Source organism: Rhinopithecus bieti, unplaced genomic scaffold (assembly GCF_001698545.2).
Source record: "Rhinopithecus bieti isolate Rb0 unplaced genomic scaffold, ASM169854v2 scaffold_6933, whole genome shotgun sequence".
In the NCBI taxonomy this organism is placed as follows: domain Eukaryota; kingdom Metazoa; phylum Chordata; class Mammalia; order Primates; family Cercopithecidae; genus Rhinopithecus; species Rhinopithecus bieti.
The window spans coordinates 179,793-202,749 of record NW_016805426.1 but is presented as its reverse complement, the minus strand read 5'-3'; the positions used below and the strand labels follow the sequence as shown (position 1 = coordinate 202,749).

The 22,957-nt window shown below is 39.3% G+C and overlaps 1 protein-coding gene across 2 annotated transcripts in view; it reads right to left on the bottom strand.

The window, feature by feature from the left end:
* Positions 1-6,997: 6,997 nt before the first annotated feature.
* Positions 6,998-22,957, bottom strand: part of NET1 (neuroepithelial cell transforming 1) — a 50,828-nt gene continuing 34,868 nt past the window's right edge. The window contains exons 1-10 of one of the 2 annotated variants that reach the window (XM_017872435.1): positions 18,927-19,227; positions 13,554-13,661; positions 12,984-13,151; positions 12,540-12,602; positions 12,115-12,211; positions 11,902-11,978; positions 10,942-11,199; positions 10,347-10,517; positions 9,173-9,359; positions 6,998-8,867 (exon numbers count right to left, since the gene is read on the bottom strand). In XM_017872435.1, coding sequence (XP_017727924.1) covers positions 8,461-8,867; positions 9,173-9,359; positions 10,347-10,517; positions 10,942-11,199; positions 11,902-11,978; positions 12,115-12,211; positions 12,540-12,602; positions 12,984-13,151; positions 13,554-13,661; positions 18,927-19,019 — 1,629 coding nt within the window. In that variant the 5' untranslated portion in view covers positions 19,020-19,227 and the 3' untranslated portion in view covers positions 6,998-8,460. Of the gene's footprint in view, positions 8,868-9,172; positions 9,360-10,346; positions 10,518-10,941; positions 11,200-11,901; positions 11,979-12,114; positions 12,212-12,539; positions 12,603-12,983; positions 13,152-13,553; positions 13,662-18,926; positions 19,228-22,957 lie in introns of those variants that run through there. The other variant, XM_017872434.1, reaches the window with a different exon arrangement.

Below are 22,957 nucleotides of genomic sequence, written 5' to 3'. Positions count from 1 at the left end.
GCTGAATTGTAGTCCCTTGTCTGCATGTTCCACAGTTCATTCATCCATTCACTACTGTCTTAGTCTGTTTGTGCTGCTATAACGAAATATTGGAGACTGGGTAATTTATAGAGAAAAAAAATTCATGTGTCATAGTTCTGGGTCAGGAAAGTCCAAAATGAAGTTGTTGGCAGATTTGGTGTCTGGGAGGGCTGCTCTCTTTCCTTCCAAGATGGTGCCTTGTTGCTGCATCCTTTGGAGGAGGTGGACACTTTGTCCTCACATGGCAGAAGAAATGAAAGGGAAAGAATCTTCTCTCTCTCTCCAGCCCTTTCAGAAGGGCTCTAATCCCATCCGTGAGGGCTCTGCCCTCATCACTTAATCACCTCCTAAAGGCCCCACTTCTTACTACTATCACATTGACCATTAAGTTTCAATATATAAATTTTCATGGACCCATTCAGACCATACATAGCACCTACTGAAGAACATCTTGGTTCCTTCCAAGTTTTGGCAATTATGAATAGAGCTGCTATAAACATCTGTGTGCAGGTTTTTGTGTGGATATAAGTTTTCAACTAATTTGGGCAAATACCGAGGAGCAAGATTGCTGGATTGTAGGGTAAGAGCATGTTTAGTTTTTTAAAGTAGCTGCCCAACTGGCTTCCATTTTGCATTTCTACCAGCAGTGAATGAGCATTCCTGTTGCTCCACATTCTTGCCAGCATTTGATGTTGTCAGTGTTTTGGAAGTTGACATTCTAATTGGTGTGTAGTGCTATCTCATTGTTGTTTTAATTTGCAATTCCCTATGACATATGATGTAGAACATCTTTTCATTTGCCTATTTGCCATCCGTATTTCTTCTTCTTCTTCTTCTTTTTTTTTTTTTGTTTTGAGACAGAGTTTCACTTTGTCACCCAGGCTAGAGTGCAGTAGTGCAATCTCAGCTCACTGCAACCTCCACCTCCTGGGCTGGAGCAATTCTTGTGCCTCAGCCTTCCAAGTAGCTGGGATTAGAGGCCTGTGCCACCACACCTGGCTAATTTTTGTATTTACAGTAAGGATGGGGTTTCACCATGTTGGCCAGGCTGGTTTCAAACTCCTGGCCTCAAGTGATCCACTGCCTTGGCCTCCTAAAGTATTGGGATTACAAGTGTGAGCCACTGTGCCAAGCCTGTATGTCTTCTTTAGTGAGATGTCTGTTCAGGTCTTTTGTTCATTTTTTAATTAGGTCATTTTCTTATTGTTGAGTTTTAAGAGTTCTTTGTATATTGTAGATAACAGCCCTATGTCAGGTATGTCTTTTGCAAGTATTTTCTCATAATCCGTGCCTTATGTTCTCATTCTATTGAGGTAACTTCTTTTTTATACTTTCCTGATTTTCCTAAATTTCTATGATAAAAATGTGTAACTTTTAGCATCAGAAAAAATATTTTTAAAGCTCTAATATTTTACTAAATTGATATTTTATCATTATCTAATTTTTGCTTTAGAAAGATCATTTGGCTGCTATATGGAGGATGGATTAAAGAATGGTCAGAGTTTGGGGACCAGTTAAAGGCTGTTGCTATTCTTTAGGCAGAGCTTTCTGCAGCTAATACTGTTTGGATAAATGAAGGCGGTGGGAAGTGGTAGAATTCAGAATGCATCACAGAGGTGACACAGCCTATTGATGGAGTGGTCAGGAAGCATGAGTAAAGTAGTGGAATCAAGAGTGGGTGGAGAGTGGCACCGTTTACTAAGATGTGGAAGACCAGGGGTGGAGAGGATTCAGGATGGAAAAACTAGAGTCCTCTCAGGTCCTGTTAAGCATGAAGCACATCGGACTTGCAAGAGGACGTGTCAAGTGGGATCTGGGTAGCAAGTCAGGAGCTCAGAGGAGTGGTCAGAACTGGGGAGATGTAAATTTGGAAGTTGTCAGGTGTTGGTAGTGTTAAAGCCACGGGATGGATCAAACTCCCCAGTAGATAAAGCAAGATGTCTGGGAACTGAGCCATGGCTTTCCAATATTTAGAGGTCTGGAAGAGCAGAGGTCCAAAGGGAGAACAGGCGAGGGCAGTAGGAGATGAGAGTGTGCTGGCGCCCAAGAGTGGAGGAGAAGGTGTTCTAGGTGCTGCCGAGGTTGCATCTGATGACTTACCCTTGGTAATAAATTACCCCTGGCAATTCATCAAGCTGCTGTCTGCTGAAAATGGGAGCTGGGGTTGGGGGTGACTTAGAGGAAGGTGGGGTGGGGGTGGCCTAGGGGAAGCTGGGGAGTCAGCATGCAAAGGGAGCAGGGACATCTGGGCAGGAGTGCAGTTGTGTGAGCTGATGATGGAGGGGGAAGGGGGTGCAGGTTTAGGAGGCCAACCCTGGATAGTGGTACTTGGGGGAGAATCGGGGGTGGGGAGCTTGCATGTTGAAGAGCTGATTTGCCCTGGGAGGGGGCCACTGAGCTAAGCATTTAGAGCATGGCCTGGGAGTTTGGGGTAGGGTAGAGTGGGGCAGGGGGGACACATCTCAGGCTGGAGGGAGGGCAGGTTGGACGGGAGCGGAAAAGCCAGTGCCTGGTGGCACAAGGTGGAAGAGGGAAGGAAGAACAAATGCAAGGGCACTCAGATGCATTTAATCTCAGCTTTGCCACAAGCCAGCTGCCTGATCTTGAGCAATTCACTTGATGTCTGTAGATTTCAGGTTCCTCAGCTGGCAAAGGGGATCAGACTAAGTGATCCACGTGGGTTTCCAGGTCTAACTTGATAGATCTGTCCCTGCTTGTCCTGCCCAGTGAAAGGAAAACAAAAGCCCATCCACCCGTCCCCAGCAGCAGCTGTTGAGGAATCTGGATTCTATGGGAGATTATCAGATTTCTCGGAATCCAGCTAATTTTGCCTTACTTTCTGGTCTACTCAACAGCAAACATTTCCAGGTATTGCAACGCTATCTCCTTTCTTAGAAGACAGTAATGCAGCTAGCGCACTGACCCTTGATGAAATTCTCAGGGCCAGGCTGCGTGGATTGCTTCCTTGGGGGACTGAGGAGCTTCCTCTGTGTCTTCTCATTGCCTCAGCTCACATGGAGTGTGGCAGCCACGTTTGTGTGGCAGAGAAAAAGGAGTTGGCAAAGGAAACAAATCATGGTAGAGAGAGATACAGGGCAAAGGAGAGGAGAGGGAGGAAGGGGGCTGTATTAATTAAGCCAGAATCCAGAGTAGCCTAATACGACCGCCAAGTTGTAATGGAGAGGACAGCAAGTGTGAAATTCAGGCAGAAGGTCTGAGTTTCTGTGAGATGGTAGATAGCAAATGCGGTATTTTGAAAAGCAAAGGCTGAGGGTTCTGCGGGGAGGCTGAGGAACTGGAAGCATTTTAGATACCTGGAATTCCACAAGTTCTTTTTTTCCTTTTCGTTTTTTAAAGTGGTGGTTTCTCGGTGTGTTGCCCAGGCTTTGTGTAGTGCTATTCACAGGCAGGGTCATGGCTCCAACTCCTGGGCTCAAGTGATCCTCCCACCTCAGTCTCCTGAGTAGCTGGGGCTACAGTTGTGTGCCACCACACTGTTTTTAACTTCCGCTTTTTTAGTAAAGAATTCCCAATATACACACAAATGTGTGTAAAGAGTATAATGAATTCTGTGTGTCTGATCCAGCTTCAGTGATTCCCAACTTATGGCCAATCTTGTTTCATTTCTGTCCCAACCATTCTCCTCCCTCATAATTTCAAAGAAAATCCCAATTGTCATTCAATTTTATCCATAAACATTTCAGTAAATGCCTCTATGACTCTAATCACAGTGCCGTTGTTAAACACAAAAATCTAACAGTAACCACTTGACTTTAAATATACACTTAGTGCTGGATATTTTCTTATTTAAAAAGTTTGATTTAGCTCTAAATGAGGGCCATGCATTGCAATGGTCTCTTAGAGAGATGGAGGAGAATCTATGACTTTTTTTCCAGTTTCTATTTCATTGAAGAAATTCTGCTTGTTTTAGTTTCCTGGAGATCAGATTCAGGTGTGACCTTGGCAGGACTTAGCTGAGATGCAGGTCCCTTGGGAGGTAGTGGTCTGTGTGTTCTGTGCCCTTACTGATGACCTTTCAATGCGTCAGGGTTATGAGATGGTGATCCTCTGCCATTCCTTCGTTTATTAGCTGGGATACTGCTATGCAGAGGATCTCCCCTATGTTAGCTATTTGGTTGCTTGCTCTGAGGGATGGCGCATAGATGAAATGGTAGGATAAATGCCTGATTTTCCTTTATTAACCAGTTTTCAAAGCCCTACATTGGTTCCCTGAGATACTCCAAAGGAATCAAAATTTTTATTTTGTAAAGAAACATTCTGTAGCTATAGGCTTAAATGTGTCTGATGTTTCAATCCATGGTAGTCATTATCCTAATGAGCTCTAATTGTCTCAAGCAGTTTTAAATTAATGCCCCACTTGTCCTGAGACACCTGTGTGTCTCCGTGCAGGACAGTGTCATTCCAGGCTTAGGAAAGGCACCTGGTTTCACTCAAGTCTGCATTCATCCGTCTCACGAGCAGCCCAACTTCTAAGAAAACAGGCACATTTCTTGAGTGAACAGGTCTTAGAAGAGGGAAGTATTCTGAAGCTAAGGCTATGTGGTATCAAATTGAAAGTATTTTACAAAAGCATACTTGATATTTTTATATTATCCCAAAGAAACATATTCAGCACGGCCGAGCGTGTCACAAGTGTGACTTAGCAGACCAGTGAGAAATGTGAAAGATTAATGTTGTTGACTCTTCTTTATATAACACATGTGATGTCAGTGCATGGAGAACCCATAGGAACAAAGTGAATCCGTGCTCCCCAGCAGGTTCCCTGGAGTCCTGGTCAGGACAGACAAGAGGATCTCAACTTTGCATCCACAGGGAGGTCTGGGGAATATCCCTGAAGCTCCGAAGTCATGTGGTGGAGGTACACACATTTTCCTGGTGGAGAGGGTCCAGAGCTTTTATTAGAATCTCAAATACGCATGCTCTAAGTGTAAGCACAACTGGACTCGAGTAACCGTCCATCTGGGAGAAGTTTTCAGTCTTGCTGTTGGTCCTGGGGATTGCTGAGTGCAGAAAAAATGAACACTTCTCTGGGTCTAGGGAGATTTATTTTTGAGGACGTTCCTCCCACCCGAGTTAGACTGCATGGACAAAGGGGTATTACTCTTTCGTCAGTGTTCTCTCACGCCAATTTTAAAAAGCCCATTTGGGCCAGGCACAATGGCTCACGCCTGTAATCCCAGCACTTTGGGAGGCCAAGATGGGCTTATCACCTAAGGTCAGGAGTTCAAGACCAGCCTGGGTCAACATGGTGAAACCCTGTCTCTACTGAAAATACAAAATTAGCCGGGTGTGGTGGCATGCACCAGTAATTTCAGTGACTTGGGAGGCTGAGGCAGGAGCATCACTTGAACCCAGGAGGCGGAGGTTGCAGTGAGCTGAGTTTGCACCATTGCACTCCAGCTTGGACAACAAGAGCAAAGCTCTGTCTCAAAATAAATAAATAAATAAATAAAATTAAAGTCCGTTTGAAGGCTGAGATGTCATCTACTTTGAACCCCCAGGACTCCTAAGTGTATACTTTTACTTCTTAGCCAGTTTCAGCTCTAGGGATAGGCAGGAATTTAAAGTGGGGAGTATGATGAAGACAAATTATAACACTGACACTTTAGGCCTTTCTGCCTCCGTCATCAACATTTACAGATGAGGGCCTTAACTAGGCATTTTCTGATGCTTGTATAATTAATTACTAGCATTATAGCCATATATATTTGAAACAAATATCGTGCTGTCTGCATACTGAGAAAAGCATTAAAAACAAAGTAGACCCAGCTACCACAAGTCGCTGAACACATCTGATGGGTCCGTTGTGTCCGGAGAGATCCCAGGGTGATTTACCTGTGATCCACGGACAGCTAATAAGATGGCCCGGTTTCCCCTACCACTGTGCGTGCACACATCCTGAGATGGACCATGAAGTTTAAGATTTGCAGGGCAGACTCTTCTTTGCTGAAAATATGTAAGCACACCCACTGGAGAAAGGTAAAAAGGCAGGGAAATTAGACTCTCTTCAGCTCTGACTCAGAACAGGTTAAGGCAAAAACGAAGAATATGGTGGCTATATGTTGACTATATATCAGTCACCCAAAGCGGGCTGGCTAGATGAGTGAATACTCAGTGCTGATCCGAGGAATTCACAGCACTGGAATTGCTAGGAGGGATGCTTGCACACAGCCACAGTCAGCCCTCTACCCGACGCCCCACAATCTGGACTCAGTAACATGGGTGTGTGTGGGGTTGCAGGGGGGATGTTAGGGATGAGGCCCAGTTACTTTCTTTTTTTTTCTTTAAGCACCTCTGGGGATTGTGATGCCCGAAGAGGTCTGAGAACTAGTGGGCTAAATCACTGACTGCTCTCAAACACAGGCACTATTTCTGAAGAATATTCCTTTAATATATTGACTTAGATACTGGATCTTATTTTGACCTTTGAGGGAACCAAAGGAAGATACAGTTTTAAATAAAACATCATTCCATTAACAACACTTGAACTACTACTTGCTTCTTAAATGCCAGAAGCTGATGAAGGTTAACTCTGGAGTAACTATTCTACACACCACCTCTAGAAATGATTAGAAATCTTGCTTTCTGGTGTTGCAGATCACAATTATTAGTGTAATATACACTTTTTAATGTGAATTTCCAAAGACAAGAACCTGAGGTACTTAAATTAAAATCTGAAATTAATCAGGATGCTTTGCCACTACCCTTACTATCCTATCCAGAAAGTAACAGGTGTTCAGTTATCTTCAATACAATTGCTCTGATTACACCATGTTCTTAAAAGATTTCCTAACACAAAACTTATCTACCTTTCACTGATTCATCAATGAATTTCAAAGGTTTAACTACAATTTCTACTAACTTTTGTGAGGCTCACCATTACCTCCTTTGCCACACCAGCATATTTTGCCAAATGCCCCCAATATAGCCACCAGGGAAGAAACCTTCAGGGTGATTATGTGTGTGCTTTTTTTTTTTTTTAATAGTATCATTCATTTGTACAGAGAAATCATTTGGATGGATCTATTTACAGTCTTTTCTGATTATCATTTCCACTGGCCAAATATATTTCACAGAATAGTCAACACTGACTTGAATTGATCACCATTATAATCGGGTTTTTACTCTTCCTCCCCCCTTTCAAAGATGAGATCCCATTTTAACAGAAACATTTTGTAATAAAAGATTCACCAGTCTTTTTCCATCTTATGAATAAATCCACCAAAATTTATCTAATATGGTCAAATTTTTAACACATTTCATTGTTTCTTTTCAAACTCATTATCTGCAGGTATTGCAAACCAAGGCAAATAAGTCCACGTCCCCTCGAGCCTTCTACAACTTACTACACGCCCTCAAGTTGAGCCTCTCCTATCTCCTTTCACACTTGTGAAATGTCTGGCACAACCAGACATTTTACCTGAAGACAAAACTACTCTCTTTTTCTCTCTTTTTCTTTGAGCTCACTACCAATCACCTTCCCTCTTGCTTTTCAGACAACACTAAAACTTTCAACAAAATCTTTGAAGTGGTTTTCTTTCAGTAGTCTAGAATACATCAAGTCATTTCATGGATCTTTACCCTGAAATGCTCCACTTTAAAATGGCAATTTTCTTAATTGGCTCAAAACAGTATGGCTTGGTTTCACTTGGTAAAGTTAATGTGATTAAAAAAATATATACATATACACACACACACACACATACACACACATTTTAATCAGGAAGAAAATACTTTAAAGACATGCCAATTTGAAAAGGCATCAAAGTAAAAAAATAAAAGCAAATGCTAAAAACTACTTTACAATAAAAAAAATTAAATAATCGGCAGGTTAAATGAATGTAAAGTGAGGAATGTACAGTGAAAAACAAACTAATATAAAGCATTCCAGTTGATAAAATTAAAAACCTCCTCAGGCTTATGGTTTGTTTTCCAAGGAAATTATGTTTCAACGTAAAGTTTGAAATACTCCAGACATACATTCCATGTAGGTTTTGGGTGCCAATGTTAAAATTTCAAATTTTGCATGCAAGGCTTATCAAAGAAACACTGGCAGAATTCCAGTATTTGCAAAATTCTAAGTTTTGGTGAATATTGTAAATATTACAATTGGTATCAGAAAGCCATGATGAATCCAGAATTAAGAGAAAACCCATTTCATAAATATTTTGTTTGATTAAAATACCAGGCTTACATGTTCTAAATAATTCAAGAAAATATCTTTTTTTTAAAAAAGGCAATTTAACAGTAATCTGTATATCTTTAGCTGCCATTAAAAAAAGAAAAAGGAACAACCAAACACAATGAAAATGTTACAACTGGTAGAATGGTAATCCTACAATGCTCCCCTTACAAGAAAACAAAACTGTACATTTATAAACAAACAGTCTCTCCACCAGTTAACACACAGAGCCTTCTCTACACCAAAGTCTCTTTCCGTTTGCCACCAGACCGGGCTTTGTCCCTCGCTCTTCGGATGCCAGGCTGTGTCTGGTGTGTCTTTAAGCTCTTGCTGTCCTCTGCCATCTCCATGCCAGAGCCACATTTGTAAGCGTTTTCGTCAACTTCTACCTGAGTAACACTGGAAACTGCAGATGCCCTCCTCTGGGCTGGGAGTTTCCTCGCAGAGGGGTGGTTCCCCTCATACTCTTCGTGCAGCTCTGGCAGGCCCTGCAGCTCGGGTGGACTGCCTGCCGACTGGAAGGGGGCAATGGCCGCCCGAATACAGTTGAACCACTGCTGCTTGTGGAATACGTCATTGGCTTGCAGAGTGTGAGACTGGCCTGGAGATGGGTCGTGGAAGCGAATTCTAAAGATATTTTTAGCTGAAAAAAAAAAAGAAGAAATCAGGCTAAAAAAAGGTTTATTCCAGACAAAGTGGTCATACAATCTTAACATGACTGTCAATTTATGGCAATTTATTTATGTCAATGTGAATATATAAGCCTATGCATTATTTCTTAGATACACCTGCAGGTGTTCGAGCTGGGAAGGCCTGGACAACTCAATGGGTGTAACAAGTATAGGACAATGGAGCCATTTCATCTCTAGAATTCTTAAAGGCAAAAACTAAACTCACTTCAGTTCTGAGTTTCTATTTCTTTACGTTATTTTAAGGCCTGCATTTTACCTTTCTCTGAGTTGCTGAAAGCCCCTCGAAAAGAGCCTCCCATTCTCACATCTCCATCCTGCAGGTCTTCTAGGACCAGCTCCTGGACTGGGATTGGCTGCCGGTAAACCTGGTAAGAGTGCCGTTCATTCCGTGTGACGGGCCGAGTCAGAACCAAGATGTCTTGAAACAGGAAAATGTAAAGTTTCTGGAGAAATGGGAAACAAACTCTAAATATGAAACTTGTGTTTTTAAGTGACTGAAATATATTGCTAAAATAACTTGACATTATTAATTTCATCAGATTTATTTTTCGAAGATCTCTCTTACTAAGTGACAAATCTAGTAATCATAAAGATGGTGATTTCAAGGCTATGCATGTTCTATTTGGAAAGGTTTTCCAATCTCAGAATAAATAAAACGTTTCTTATTGGTACGTAATATCAGATTAAGCAGCAGCTAAGTCAATGCTCTGCATCACAAAGACCTATTAGTAGTAACATTGACTTGAAACATTAGTGTTGTATACCACAGTTTTCCAACACAAAGTAGGGATTACAAATGCAAGCTGGTAAAATATTAATGGTTCTATTTTGTCCCAAATGTATACCTTTATAAATTTTCCCTCATGAGGGAAAATCAGAGATGTCAGATTTCAAATTTTTTAAACAAAACTCCAACTTATAAATTGGGTTTTGAAAATCCATGATGAAACAAAATACCATTCCATGACTGTACTTAGTTCTAGCAGGTACTTTTATAATTAGCATTTAAAAAATAAATTTGCATTCATTCAATCTGCTTCACAAATTTGTTATGTAATGCTAAAAACCACTTCCATAAGCATAAGATAAACTCTTAATAAAAGTTTTTTTTGAAGGATTTTTTTTATTAAACATTTTGGAACTAATACTGTATTTAGAAAGAAACCCCTGGCCAAACAAGTTGATTTATGCTTCAAAACTAAAAAATAAAGTATTACTGATTCTCCACTGAGACATTTAAGGCATCTTATTTATTCCGTAGTCAAAGAAACCAAATGTTGGCTTTATCAAGCTGGTAATATAAAATTAAAATCGGCAACCTTCTTTTACCATGTCATGACTTGACTCTTACCAGCTTGCTTCATAATGAACGTGTGAAAGTTAAAGGGGCAGAGGGAAGGCCGCTCTGCCGTGGCGGCGAAGTCACCTACATGTCCACTCTTGCTCCGCAGCTCCCCATGGCACAGCAGCACTTTGCTCGCTTCGATTCTGGGGTCCCTCTGCTTTTCATCCAGGTACTCCAGCTTGTCGATGTAATATTGGCACTCGGATTCACCTTTCTTCAAGTTGATATCAGAGAGGACTCCCTGTATTATCAATATCTGAAAATGATAAATAAAATTGACAGAGCAGCTTCAGTTTATTAACTCACCCTGCTTCCCGCAGGGCAAAAATGTCATATGGAATGGAAGAACTTTAAAGCTTGAAGGGACTCCGGAAATCAGTGAACTCTGCCAGTCTGTTCATTTTATAGATCAAGAAACAGTCCTAGCCAAATTGAGTGATTTGTTCCAAGGTGAAAAGGTGAGATCAGATGAGAATCCTGTCCCTTAAGATATAAAATGTGCGAAGTCCAGCACACACGTCTCCTTATTGCTTAGTACACAGTGTACTAACACACTGGGTACTTAGAACAACGAAACCATCCACTGTGCTGGTGTGAAGCAGCACCTTCAGAAGAGAACGTTCTACAGCAGCCTAATGTATAAACTTAAAAACAAAACAAGCACTTAAGGGACTACTTACAGCATCCTCCAGAAGCTGAACATCAGGGTGCTCTTTTGGAGTGTGTTTAAGAATTTCTTTTAACAGTAAAGGGTATTTGACTAGGCGACTTCGAGGGATATCTAGGAAACTCCAAAGATCTAGTTTTCGACTGAAGGGAGACTCAAGACATCGCTGGAGGAAGTCTTGGACTCTTGGATCCTGTTTCTTTTGATCAAGAAGAGCTTTGGCTGCCAGCTGGTTACTACAGTAGCCTCTGTAGGCATTCAAGCGCGGCAACTGAAGAGTAATAAAAGAAAAGGTATGATGTGTTCCTGTTACAACTGAGCACATTAAGAAGCCTGCAAACATGAAATACAAAATGTACAGCTATTCTTGAGAGTTTTAACAAGCTGTGGACATTTTCTGGCAGATAATAATGGAAGCTGAATATTATTTTAGCAATCATCAAAATGCTCTTCGAATTTTTGTAATTTGGCTAAATCCAAGTGAAGACTCATGACTTCTACTCCCTCCAACCTCAGACGCCGGCAGTCTGTGCTCCCAGGACACTTGAGTGTCCTCCATTTGCCACCAGCCCTGAGACTGTTTATGTGCTTGGCTTTTCCTTCACTAGGCTATAAAGGCAGAGACTGCCTTTCATCACTGACTCCCAGCGACTCCTCCTCGAACAGTGCCCAGCATCTGGCACGCACTTAAACATACGTGAAAGAATGCAACGGATAATCACACATAATGTGGCAATTCTATCCAAGCAGGAACATATTTGTAACACAAATCAACCTGTAGCATTAATGAAGTTTTTTTTTTTTTTTGTAAACAGACTGTAATTTCTTACGTCACTGTAAACTTGTTTAGTTTTAATGCCTTATGTGTTTGTAGAACAGAGTTATGGGATCAAATCAATCTCATATTTATCAGAAACTCCAACATGGCACATCTGTAAGAAACTGTATCTGGCGTCAACAACTCACTGCATACCCAGTTCACGAGAATGTGACCGATCTGCTCCACTGTTCCATCGGGCTTGGTTGCTTCTCCTATTCTTGTCAACAAATCTGAAGTGATAAAAAAGCATAAACACTATTAACAGGTTTTTTTAAAAAATAGGTCAGCACTACATTAGAAGTTTAGACTGAAAATAATTGCGTTATTGCTCTTTAGATTTAATGACAATTAAGTTGCACATCTAACCTTCATGCAGAGGTATGTAAGAGTCCAGATCACCAAATATATGCGTGAGTTCCTCTTCTGACATGATGGACAACTTTAACATGGGGTCATGGTAGGCCTGTCAGAGGAGAGACATGTGTCACAGAGAGATCACATGAGGGAAGCATGAGGGATCTATACTTGGAAACAAAGAGAATTAATTATATAAAAGCTAGCGTGGATTCTGTTTGCTACACATAAAATAAATTAGTGTGTATTAATCCCCAAATAAACTCTCTTACTAATACTTGTATTTGAGGATATGTCTAGACCCCATCTAAAAAAATGTATTCACCAGTAGATATTTTCTATTTTTCTACTTCTAAAGGTTAAGAAAACTATCCTTTAGATTTTGCGAAATTTAATTTTTAAAAACTAGGGCATCTGATAAAAAGTTATTTACTAACCTTTCTTGCAAGTTTGAGATCCTCAATTAAATCCTGTTCACCTCGGGACATTTCATATATTGCCTAAAAACATCCAGTAAACATCAGAGGTCATTCCTTCGAGAAAGGAAAATTATATACAACTGATAATCACATTATTTGATGTTTTGAACGGCATTTAAAAACCAAACTCAGTTTGAAAATTGTAATTCAGAATGGAATCTCAAATAAAAGGTTGCCATATGTTTGGTAATTTTACCCTATTAGAGTTGTTTAATTTGACCGTCATCCATCATTAGGTTTTGTTCACCATGTATTAGGAATTGTTGCTCAAACACAAAAATCCAAGTTAATTTTGCCATCGGTATCAATTTGCTGTTCTTTTGGGAAAACACGTATTTAAAAAACGGGTCTTTTTAAAGTGCAGGCCAATAAATACAGTCTTGGTGCTGAGTGCCAGCATACCTCCTGCCGTTTGATTTCTCTGGTGGTGAGAGACTCCTTCATGGTGATGTCTAGCATCTCTGACCACAGTGCACTGCTCCTTCTCTTGGCAGGGGTTGGGACGGTTGACCTGCTAGAAAACTTCTGGGCAGAGGCTGGGGATCTGTGGTCACCACGAAGGGTAAATGACTTAAAAAAGAAAAAGTGAACAAAAGAGAAGATAAGATTAGGAAGAACAGAATTACTCCCATTTTCTTTTTTTTTAAAGTGAAGAAAGACAAAGTTCTGAGAATTTCTTAATGCAGAAAACAGTAATTTATCCAAGTTTCCACCTACCAATCTTAAATATTTATCAGCTAAAATTACGTTTTGGGAATAAAACTAGCCAAGACTATGCACTGACATAAGATAAAATTAATATAACGAGGTTACACATTGTTCTGCAACAATATTCCTTAGTAGCATATTCCAAAAAGAAAACTATGTTGAAGTATAATAATGCAAACCTGTTTGTACAGCTCAAGGACAACTACAAATTCCAGGCCTCTCTAAAGTCCCCTGACTACATCACTCTTCCTTCTCTCTTTTTACCTGTATTGTTTGACCGAAACGTCTGACAGCTCCATTTCTTACAGGAGAGATTAAATTTGCCAAGGATGTGACACGAGCCAGAGGTCGAACTCTTTTATTGCTTGGCTCCTATAAAAACAAACCAGATGACACTAAATGTATGTTTAGGTGCAATGATTTCATACAAACTTGGACAAAGTAAAGCCCTCTCACAAAACAATTTTTATACATTATAAAATACAGAAACATGAAAATAAGAGTTGTTCTTCATTGTCAAAACAGTAAGAACTCTACTGAGTAGCAGTAACTTTTCAAAAAGTAAGTGCATAAGAAAGGCCAAATATTTCCATTAGGGGAAAAATTAAAATTCAAACAAGGAAATTACATCCTAAAATCCAATAGAACTTTTTAGTTTAATGTGGAGAATAACTTTTTTTAAAAAAAGTCTTATTGTTACGAAAATTTCCGAACATACCTGAAAGTGGAGAATGGCATAATGGATCCCATGTGTCTATCAAGCGGCCTCCACATTGGTATAACAATTTGTTTCATTTTTGTCCCTACTTAAATATTTTAAAGCAAATCTCAGACATTATACCATTTCATTCTTTTTTTTTATTTTTTGTGTTTTATTTTATTTTATTTTTTTGAGACGCGAGCTGTCGCCCAAACTGGAGTGCAGTGGCCGGATCTCAGCTCACTGCAAGCTCCGCCTCCTGGGTTCAGGCCATTCTCCTGCCTCAGCCTCCCGAGTAGCTGGGACTATAGGCGCCCGCCACCTCGCCCGGCTAGTTTTTTTTTTTTTTTGTATTTTTTAGTAGAGACGGGGTTTCACCGGGTTAGTCAGGATGGTCTTGATCTCCTGACCTCGTGATCCGCCCGTCTCGGCCTCCCAAAGTGCTGGGATTACAGGCTTGAGCCATCGCGCCCAGCCACCATTTAATTCTTAATCACTTCCGTTAGAAAATACGACCTTTCAATAAACATGTCTGACACTGGAATGGGCTGAAAAACAGTGAAGCCAAGGCAGGGAGGAGTTAAAAGAGCACCCAGGCTCTGAAATCCGACTGGGCACAAATCCCAGCTCTACCACTTGCTAGGGCACACCCTCGGCATCAGTTTTCTCATCTGTAAAATGGGGCTAATACCAGCACTTCTCTTATGAAGTTGTTGTGAAGATTAAATGAATAATAGGGCTTGAAACAGTGCGGGACATATTAAGTTTGAGCTATTACTAACATATTTTAGGAATATTTCCATTTACTACATAAACACTGGGATTCATAAATAATTAGATCCTCTCTCAGTAATTAACTTAAAAGAAAGGTATACACAAATTGAGAAGAAATAGTTACGATTCTACATGTTAGTGCTTTTAAATAATAATATAGCAAACATCACTTACTCAAGGATTTTGAAACTTAATAAAAATTGCATTATTCTGATTTTATCGCTAGAAAAATGGAGGCGTACTAGTACGTAACTCACACGGTTACTGAAATGAAGAATGACAGATCATAAAACTAGCAGGTCTATTCTTTATAATGTCTATGGAGCACAACTATTTGTATTTTGTGCCTCTGACAATTGTGGCATACTTGACAAAATAATTTTGATGAGAATCCAGGAGGATATATAATTTAAAATTATATTAAAATTATCACTGAAAATAAGACATCATTTAAAATAACAGAAGAAGCAACTTTTCTAAAATTCTTTGACATGACTAAAGTAATATAAAAGGGGTATAGAAAATGAGTAAAATAATGCCTTTAAACAACTGAAGACTATATTGACCATTTTTGGTTTGGGTAAAAAAATTTTTTTTAATTAATTAAGAATAAACTGACAGGAAAAGTTAACATTATTTGGAAAGAAATGTAAAAAATTTGAATATCCAAAGAAACAATTAGACTCATTAAAGCTCCTAAATGTATCAGAAACGAATGCGAACTATCAAGGAAACTTGGTAGCTAATCAAAGAGAATTTAGAAATTTGAAGGCTTTAAGAGGCAGAGTTGTAGATCAACCCTTCATACCAAATAATCAACTCCAAAGTAAAACTTTGAATATAAATGAACTGCAAAAGAAACCTTCGCGATATGCAATAAGATGGCACACGCCGTGCTTCTGAGGACATGTGTGGATGCCTCCCCCACGTACATCTGTGCTGACTGACTGACACACGCGTGTGCAGGGGCCAGCACAGGCATTCCTTTCCATTTAGTAAAGACAGCACAAAGAGTCTCCTGTTGGACTGAAGATAGAATTACCTCACAGAGTAAGAAATGCCGACATTTCACTGGAACAAAGCAGTTGTTAGAAAGTTCTGTTCTGCTTTTTGGGAACAGAGGTTAACTCTTCTTCCTTGTTTCATGCATAACAAATTTGACTTCCCAGAAAATACAATATTTAATTTCAACTTAAAAGTCTTTGCAAAGGTGCTTTTCCCAATGAATATGAATGGAAAATTTAGTTAGCAGGAAATACATTTTTGATATCTATTTTATCACATAAAATCAAATTAATGATAAAAATTTCTTATCTTTATAGGACCAGTTACTGTACAACTAGTAACTTCCTGGTAACTCAAAATTATGTGATATTTTAAAACTACAGAATTTAGATTTAGATAAGTGAATGTAAATTTATCTAAAGCATACTTCTGAAACGAACATGGGTTTTGTTGATGTGGTCTCTTTAGGGCGGCAGCATATTATGCCAAGTGGTATTAAATATGTTCCACAGTCCTTTAAAAATCCAACGATAATCTCACTTCTCCACAAAGGAAATGCTACTCTTCAGAGTTTATCAAATCTAAGATGTCTTGGGAAGTATGATGCTTACTCAGGAAATACAGGTTGGGAGAGAGAGAGAAAGGAGGAGGGCACTTTGCAAATACTTTAGGGGACTGAATGGTGGTAACTTTCCTGCCTCACTCGACATACGTGAAGAATGTTTGGTAAATACAAAACAAACTTTTAGTATACATATTTTAAAAGTATGAGCAATTTTAATGACTAAAATAACAAAAAGTGTGATTACGAAATGTAAAGGTGTAATGCTGCTACTAATTTCAGGATACACATACTATTTGAAAACAGACTCATACATGCAACTTCTGTGGGAAAGTGACATGGATTAGGCATTCACAGGCCACCTACAAGATTGGGACAAAAATCTGTGTCTCTCAGAATACAGGTTAGGAATTGGCCCATGTGAGCTGAAACCAAAAGTAGTTTTCTTTAGAGGTCCACATGAACTATCTTAATAATCTTGGTTTGACTATTAAGAACCTAAATATTTGCAGTCACAAAACAGATTCCTAATACAATATTTAGATAGGTCAGATGCAGCATTTGGAGGCGATGAAGGGTGAGTGGAATAGGCGCATACTGTCTCACCACCACCAAATGGAAGACACCCATAGTTCCGCTGCTAGTATTGTTTATTTTTACCTTGGAGTCCTGGAAACATGTTACGGCAAATTCAAGAAGCTTAAAGAACAGATATGGATACTGGAACCATACTTTCCTCAAAAATAAATAAATAAATACATACATAAAATTAAAAAAAAAAATCCAAAAATCCATAGGAATAAACAAAGAATGCCAACAAGCTTTACATGCTCCATGATTTTTCTGTTGCAGGGAACCTTTTACCAGGGCTAAAGTTCACTTGGAGGGGAAAAAAAAGTCCAACACCCTCTAACGTAAGTTTATGTTGTTAATTTAGGTTAATTTTTAATTAGACTATCTAGGTTAGCTAGGCAGTCACATGCATTATTATAAGCAATCTGCCCACAGATCAGGGTATTAACTAATGTTAGTAATCCACTCGTAGTTAGATTTTATGCCTTAAAAATTTCTGGACATCTATAAACAAAATTGTTGAGAATAATTTAAAGTATTTTCAGGTTATCCCTTATACCTAACCGCAATAACATGGAAAATCCTGTTGAGAATTCAGTGTTTCGTAGAAAGGCTTTTCGTCTAATGATGCCAGTTACAGAACATATTTTAGGAGGGTCTCTTCTATAACCAATCATATCAAGACACTGAATAAAATAACCAGTATGCTCCTGGGTCTATTCCTCTGAGTTAAAATAGATAAATAATCTTCTCTCCTCCTTAGCAAAACCTTTAAAATCAAAAGAAAATAAAAGTTATTTTAAAAGATAAAATAAGTTATGATCACATGGGATATATTCCTTTTCTAGAAATACCCAAATTATTTAGAGCTGTGTCACTAGATCTAAAACCCTGACAACATTCCTAGTTTTCTTAACTTAGAAATAAAGGTAAGGCAGAAACATAGCTCATGCCTGATACTAAACAAAGGCCAGTTTCTATGGGCCCAACAGATGATAAGCTGCAGGACTCACACTAGTGACTGTGGATTACTGCTCTACTCAAAGCAAATGCTTATACATTTTGAGAAAATCGAGACACACAGGCAAAGACCAAAACCAAGAAACAAAAACGAAAGCCACACCACACCAAATAAAAGTGTACCTCCTGAAGACAGCAGCTATTTTAACTGCCAAAAGGTGTGTTTATGTGTACACATGACAAGCAACTTTGCTGGGGTATAAGCTTTACATATTTAAAATGCACAGTTAGGTAAGTTTTGACATGTGTACAGAGACGGAAACCACTACCACAATCAAGAGATACAGTTAACTGAATGCAGGAACACTATTCCTAGCATATAAGTGACAATGTAGTATATATTAAAATATATAGTATAAACAGAATATCACACAACAGTAAATCAAGATTACATAAAATGGCATAAAGTAATTTGATTTATATTGATAAATGTTCATAAAGACTAAAAAAAAAACAATGACTTCAGACAAAGGAGGGTAAAAATAATAAGTCATTGGTTTAAATATTCTAACATGTCTCTTTCTGAAGAAAAAAGTGGCATACGGTGAACTTATCAGATGGAAGAAAAACGCACACCACGTCAGACTGCACTTTAGGTGCAATTTGTTCACTAGCATTGATTTACAAGAACAGAATTCTTTTCCTCTTGCTCCATTAAGGTAGTTTCTAAGACTCGATGATATAAATTCAAGTTAAAAAAAACAACGACAACTATATTAAGCATCGGAAACGTGACAAATGTAACCAGAGTAACACACATTTAAAATCTTTTTTTTTTTTGGTATAAAAGCTGTGTACACTCCAGCTATGCTATGTATAAACTATTTAAACTTAGACCACAGTCGCTAAACACATTTCAAGCTTGCACATAAATCAAGAACATACATTTTAAAACAAGATCAAAAGTTTAAAATTGTACTGTTAATACCTTGTTAAAAATCTTAAAAGCTCTGTGGAGTCAGAAAACATTCCTTTTGCCTAATGTTTCTCTTAAAAGTCTTACCTCTTGTTCTCTGAAGGACTGGTTATTGACATCTAGGACTCGGATGGTCCTTTTAACAGGTAGGAGACCTCCACTCTCATCATGTGCCACCATGCTTCCCAAGTACTCCCTCAAACCTTTCCAATCAATCCACACCCAGTCAGCGCCGTAGCGACGCTAGGCAGAGGCACACGGGCTTTTCTTCCCAGAGCTCGGCCGCCCTCGGCAGCCACGTGCCCATGCCTCTCGCCGCGGTGTAGCAGACGCTTCTGAGAGCCGCAGGCAGCAGGCACCGACCCCAGGGCTCGGGGGCGGGGCCACAGCCAAGCAGGCCCTGGGGGGGGGCGGGGCCCACCACCACGTGACTTTAGTTAACTGAGAGCAGGGCACACCTAGGCCTCTCAGCTTTCGCCAGGGAGGAGAGTGAAGCTGGGTTCAAGTAGGACAGAACCTTCTCTTCCTGGTTTAAAATGCATTCCAGAAGGAAAACAAATTGTTACATTATCTACTCTAGTGCTTAGTCACAGGGAGACTTTTCCTATAAAACCCTATTGCCTGGGATTAAGTTTAGTATGGACAACTTGACAACTCAAATAAGGAAATAGAAATTCTTGTTCAATAGGGCTAGATCAATGTATATAAGAAGACAAGCCTAATTATCCAGGAAACCTGCTTTTATCTTACAGAAGTGCAAGCACATTCACAATTATAAAATTATCGAAGTCTTTAAATAGTTCCCACCACTTTTTCTTAAGACTAGCAGGGTAAATACAGCAGGTGCACTTCTGTTACTTCTCTTCCAGAAGAAAATCTCCCATGAGGTTACAGGTAAACGGGGCTACTTCAGATTTCAAAAGTCAGTATTGCTTAGACTTGGAGGTAGATATTTTTTCTGTATTTTTTAAAAACTTGATCTGTGTACTAGATATTTTATAACAAAGGTGACTTCTGTTCTCTCTATATAGAGTATACATAGCATGTATATATTATATATAAGTGTATAATATAACAGGGTCCTTCTCTAAACTGAATTAACTGATCTTGACATAGTCCTAACAGGGTCAAAAGACTGCTTAAAAAGTCTTGCATTTTACAGGTGAAGAAATGAGGCTCACAGAGGTGAAGTGACAATAATGACAATGACCAGTGACAGTCTCCACATTTCTAGCCTAAATCTTTTCCTCTATGGAACACTACTTTTGTTGGCTTGGCAGGCCTGCTGTGAAGCAGATTTCCTTTTAAACACAAAATTTGTTATTCTATTTGGAATGGTAAAATTTTATACTATAAACTATAATATGATGCTAGTATGTTGGAAAAATATTTCTATTCTTAGGATTTATTAGAATCAGAGAAATCTATCATATAAAAGTCACTATTCTAGATACTCAGGGAATAAAAAAATAGGCTTCATATCCGCCAAAGAGACCATTGTGTAAAGGTGGGCCACTTGAAGAGATAACAGAAGACAGCTTTTGCAAATTCAAAACTAAGGTGTGTAGCTAATAAGTGCTACAGAAGTTCCGGAGGAGAAACCACTTCAGGTAGTTTTCTAAGCTAAGACACTGCTGGGAACAATGCCAGGAAGAGGTTTAAGATGTTATGTCTGTGGGGCCTTGAATGTAATACTATTCATAGATTTGAACAAGAGAAAATTTCGAGGAGGATGAGGGAGTGAGCCCACACTGTGGGGTCACGGGCTGCGGGTAAAGATGGAACAGATGGCTGTACTCAACAGGTGAGAGAGATAATGAGAGCCATGTTGTAATAAGATATACATGACTGGTGTTTAAGATGGTTAAAAGATGACTGAAAACATAATGCAAAAATCACAATCGGGCAATAAGAACTTTGCCTAAAGTAGGAGTAGTAGGGAAAAAGGAAAATGATATATGCAAGAAGTCACAGATGCCTAAAATTTTTTAAATAGGAGGGGTAACTGTTAGTGCAAATCAAGAAATAAGAAGGAACAAGCTTTGAAAGAAAATTCTAAGTTACATTTTAGATATACTGAGTTTGAGGCGGTGGAAGAACATGCAAATGAAAATATTCTGCTGGTAGGTGGAAATGTTGGACAAAAACCTGAAAAAGAGGCTGGAGGCTAGATTTAGACTGGAGAGTCAGATACAGAGATCAAAATCGAAGCTATGGGAGTGAATGAGATGCCTAGGAGAGAAAATGTGGACAAAAAGAACATGGTCCAAGGATCTAACTTTGGAGGAAAGCCAAGGGAAAAAGAATTTTGCAAAAGGAGTAGTTAGAAGGAAAGAAACAAAGCAAAAGCCAAGGGAAGAAAAAAATGTTAATTATAGCAAAGAGGTTAAGGAGGGTAAGAAAAAAGCCACAGATTTAGTGATTACAAGTTTAATGAGAATCTCAAGTGTGCTATTTCAGTGGAGTAAAGATAGAGGCAAATTACAGGCAAACTGAAGAGTGAATACAGAAGAATAGTGGGCACAGACCATTTATAAAGACAAATAATCTATAAAAAGTAATTGCCTGCGGTTTGCAGGAGAGTTGCTACTTCTTGCAGGAAGGACCACCACTGCCCTTCTGTAGCTACGTGTGTTTTATACATGAGATGATGGTAATAATTCATCTTTCTGCTTTATTTTTTAAAGTAATGGAGATTGGCTCTGTTTCATCATCTACTCTCTATTGTCCAGTCTGCCCTGGAGAGTATGTGTGATGTGGTTGGCCTTAAGAGTGGATGACTGTAGAAGATATTTCCACATAGCATGAAAGTAGAAGCACCTGAGCAATTGTGGACTCCTAGTTTTACGAACAGTGATCTGCCTACATTCTCAGAGCTAATAAGAACAGCCTAGGCTAGACCCCAGCAGTTCAGTTCAGTTAGCTTCATCAGTTAAAATACGGCGTAAGTAAGGCCACACTTTACGGCCACATAGTTTCTAAGGGAATAAAGGATGACGTGCAGTGGAAGTTAGGAAAGAAGCAGCTGGGAGTTCTCCTGGGATTCTTACCCAATGTCTGTCTTGAAACTGTTTTTCCACTTAGTTCCGACAGAAATGAGCCAAGATAATGAGGAGAAGGGGATATCTTTCATTCTCTCCTTCAGCTGGGGACCCAAAAGGTAAAGGCAGAAGTCTTTATATGTAAAAACAGAAATAGAAAACAGAAAGGGTATACTGATGACAGCCATGTTCACAAAAGCCCCAGCTCACCAACACTAAAATCTTAGTTTCATTTTGAATGTGCAGGTTTGGGGTCCAAATGTAGACAGCATCTAAAAAAGGAACGATGAACATGTGGAAGTTCAACTAGACTCAAGAATCTTGAGCCTTGTCACAATGCTACAGAAAAGCGGAGGGCTACACAGGTCCTCTGAGACCATTCACCCATCCTCCAGTTTTCTCACAAGGAAACTTAACGGGTAGTGGTGAAAAATAGAAAAATTTAAGGTCTACTTTGTGCTAGAGTTCTATACACGTTATCTTATTGAATCAACTCTATAAAGTACTTACTATCTCAGTTTCAGAGATGGAGGAAACTAGGACTGACCAAGTTTAAGAAACGTGTCCAAAGGTACCTTGTTAATCAGTGGCCTAACAGACCTGACTCTGGTCTGCTCAGCTGTTGTGACACTGTCCAGATTAAGATAACCCATGTAAAACCTTCACCACATGTTCTGAGACACACTGAGTGCTCAGTATATGTTAGCTGACTTAACAGTAGACTAAGTTTAAAACCAAAGTCCCCTGAGTCCCAGGCTAGTGGCATTCACTAAATTGCCAATACTTTTATAGAGGAAACCATAAAAACGTTTGAGAGATTAGCTGCCTTATAGCCTTTTTATAACAAGACATGAGGTAGGTAAAAGATAATAAAATAGTTCCAGTTGTTTAAGTTTAGAAGAGTTTTTTTTTTTTTTTTTTTTGAGATAGAGTTTGCTCTTGTTGCCCCGGTTGGAGTGCAATGGCATGATCTCAGCTCACCACAACCTCCGCCTCCCGGTTTCAAGCGACTCTCCTGCCTCAGCCTTCGAGTAGCTGGGATTACAGGCATGCGCCACCATGCCTGGCTATTTTTGT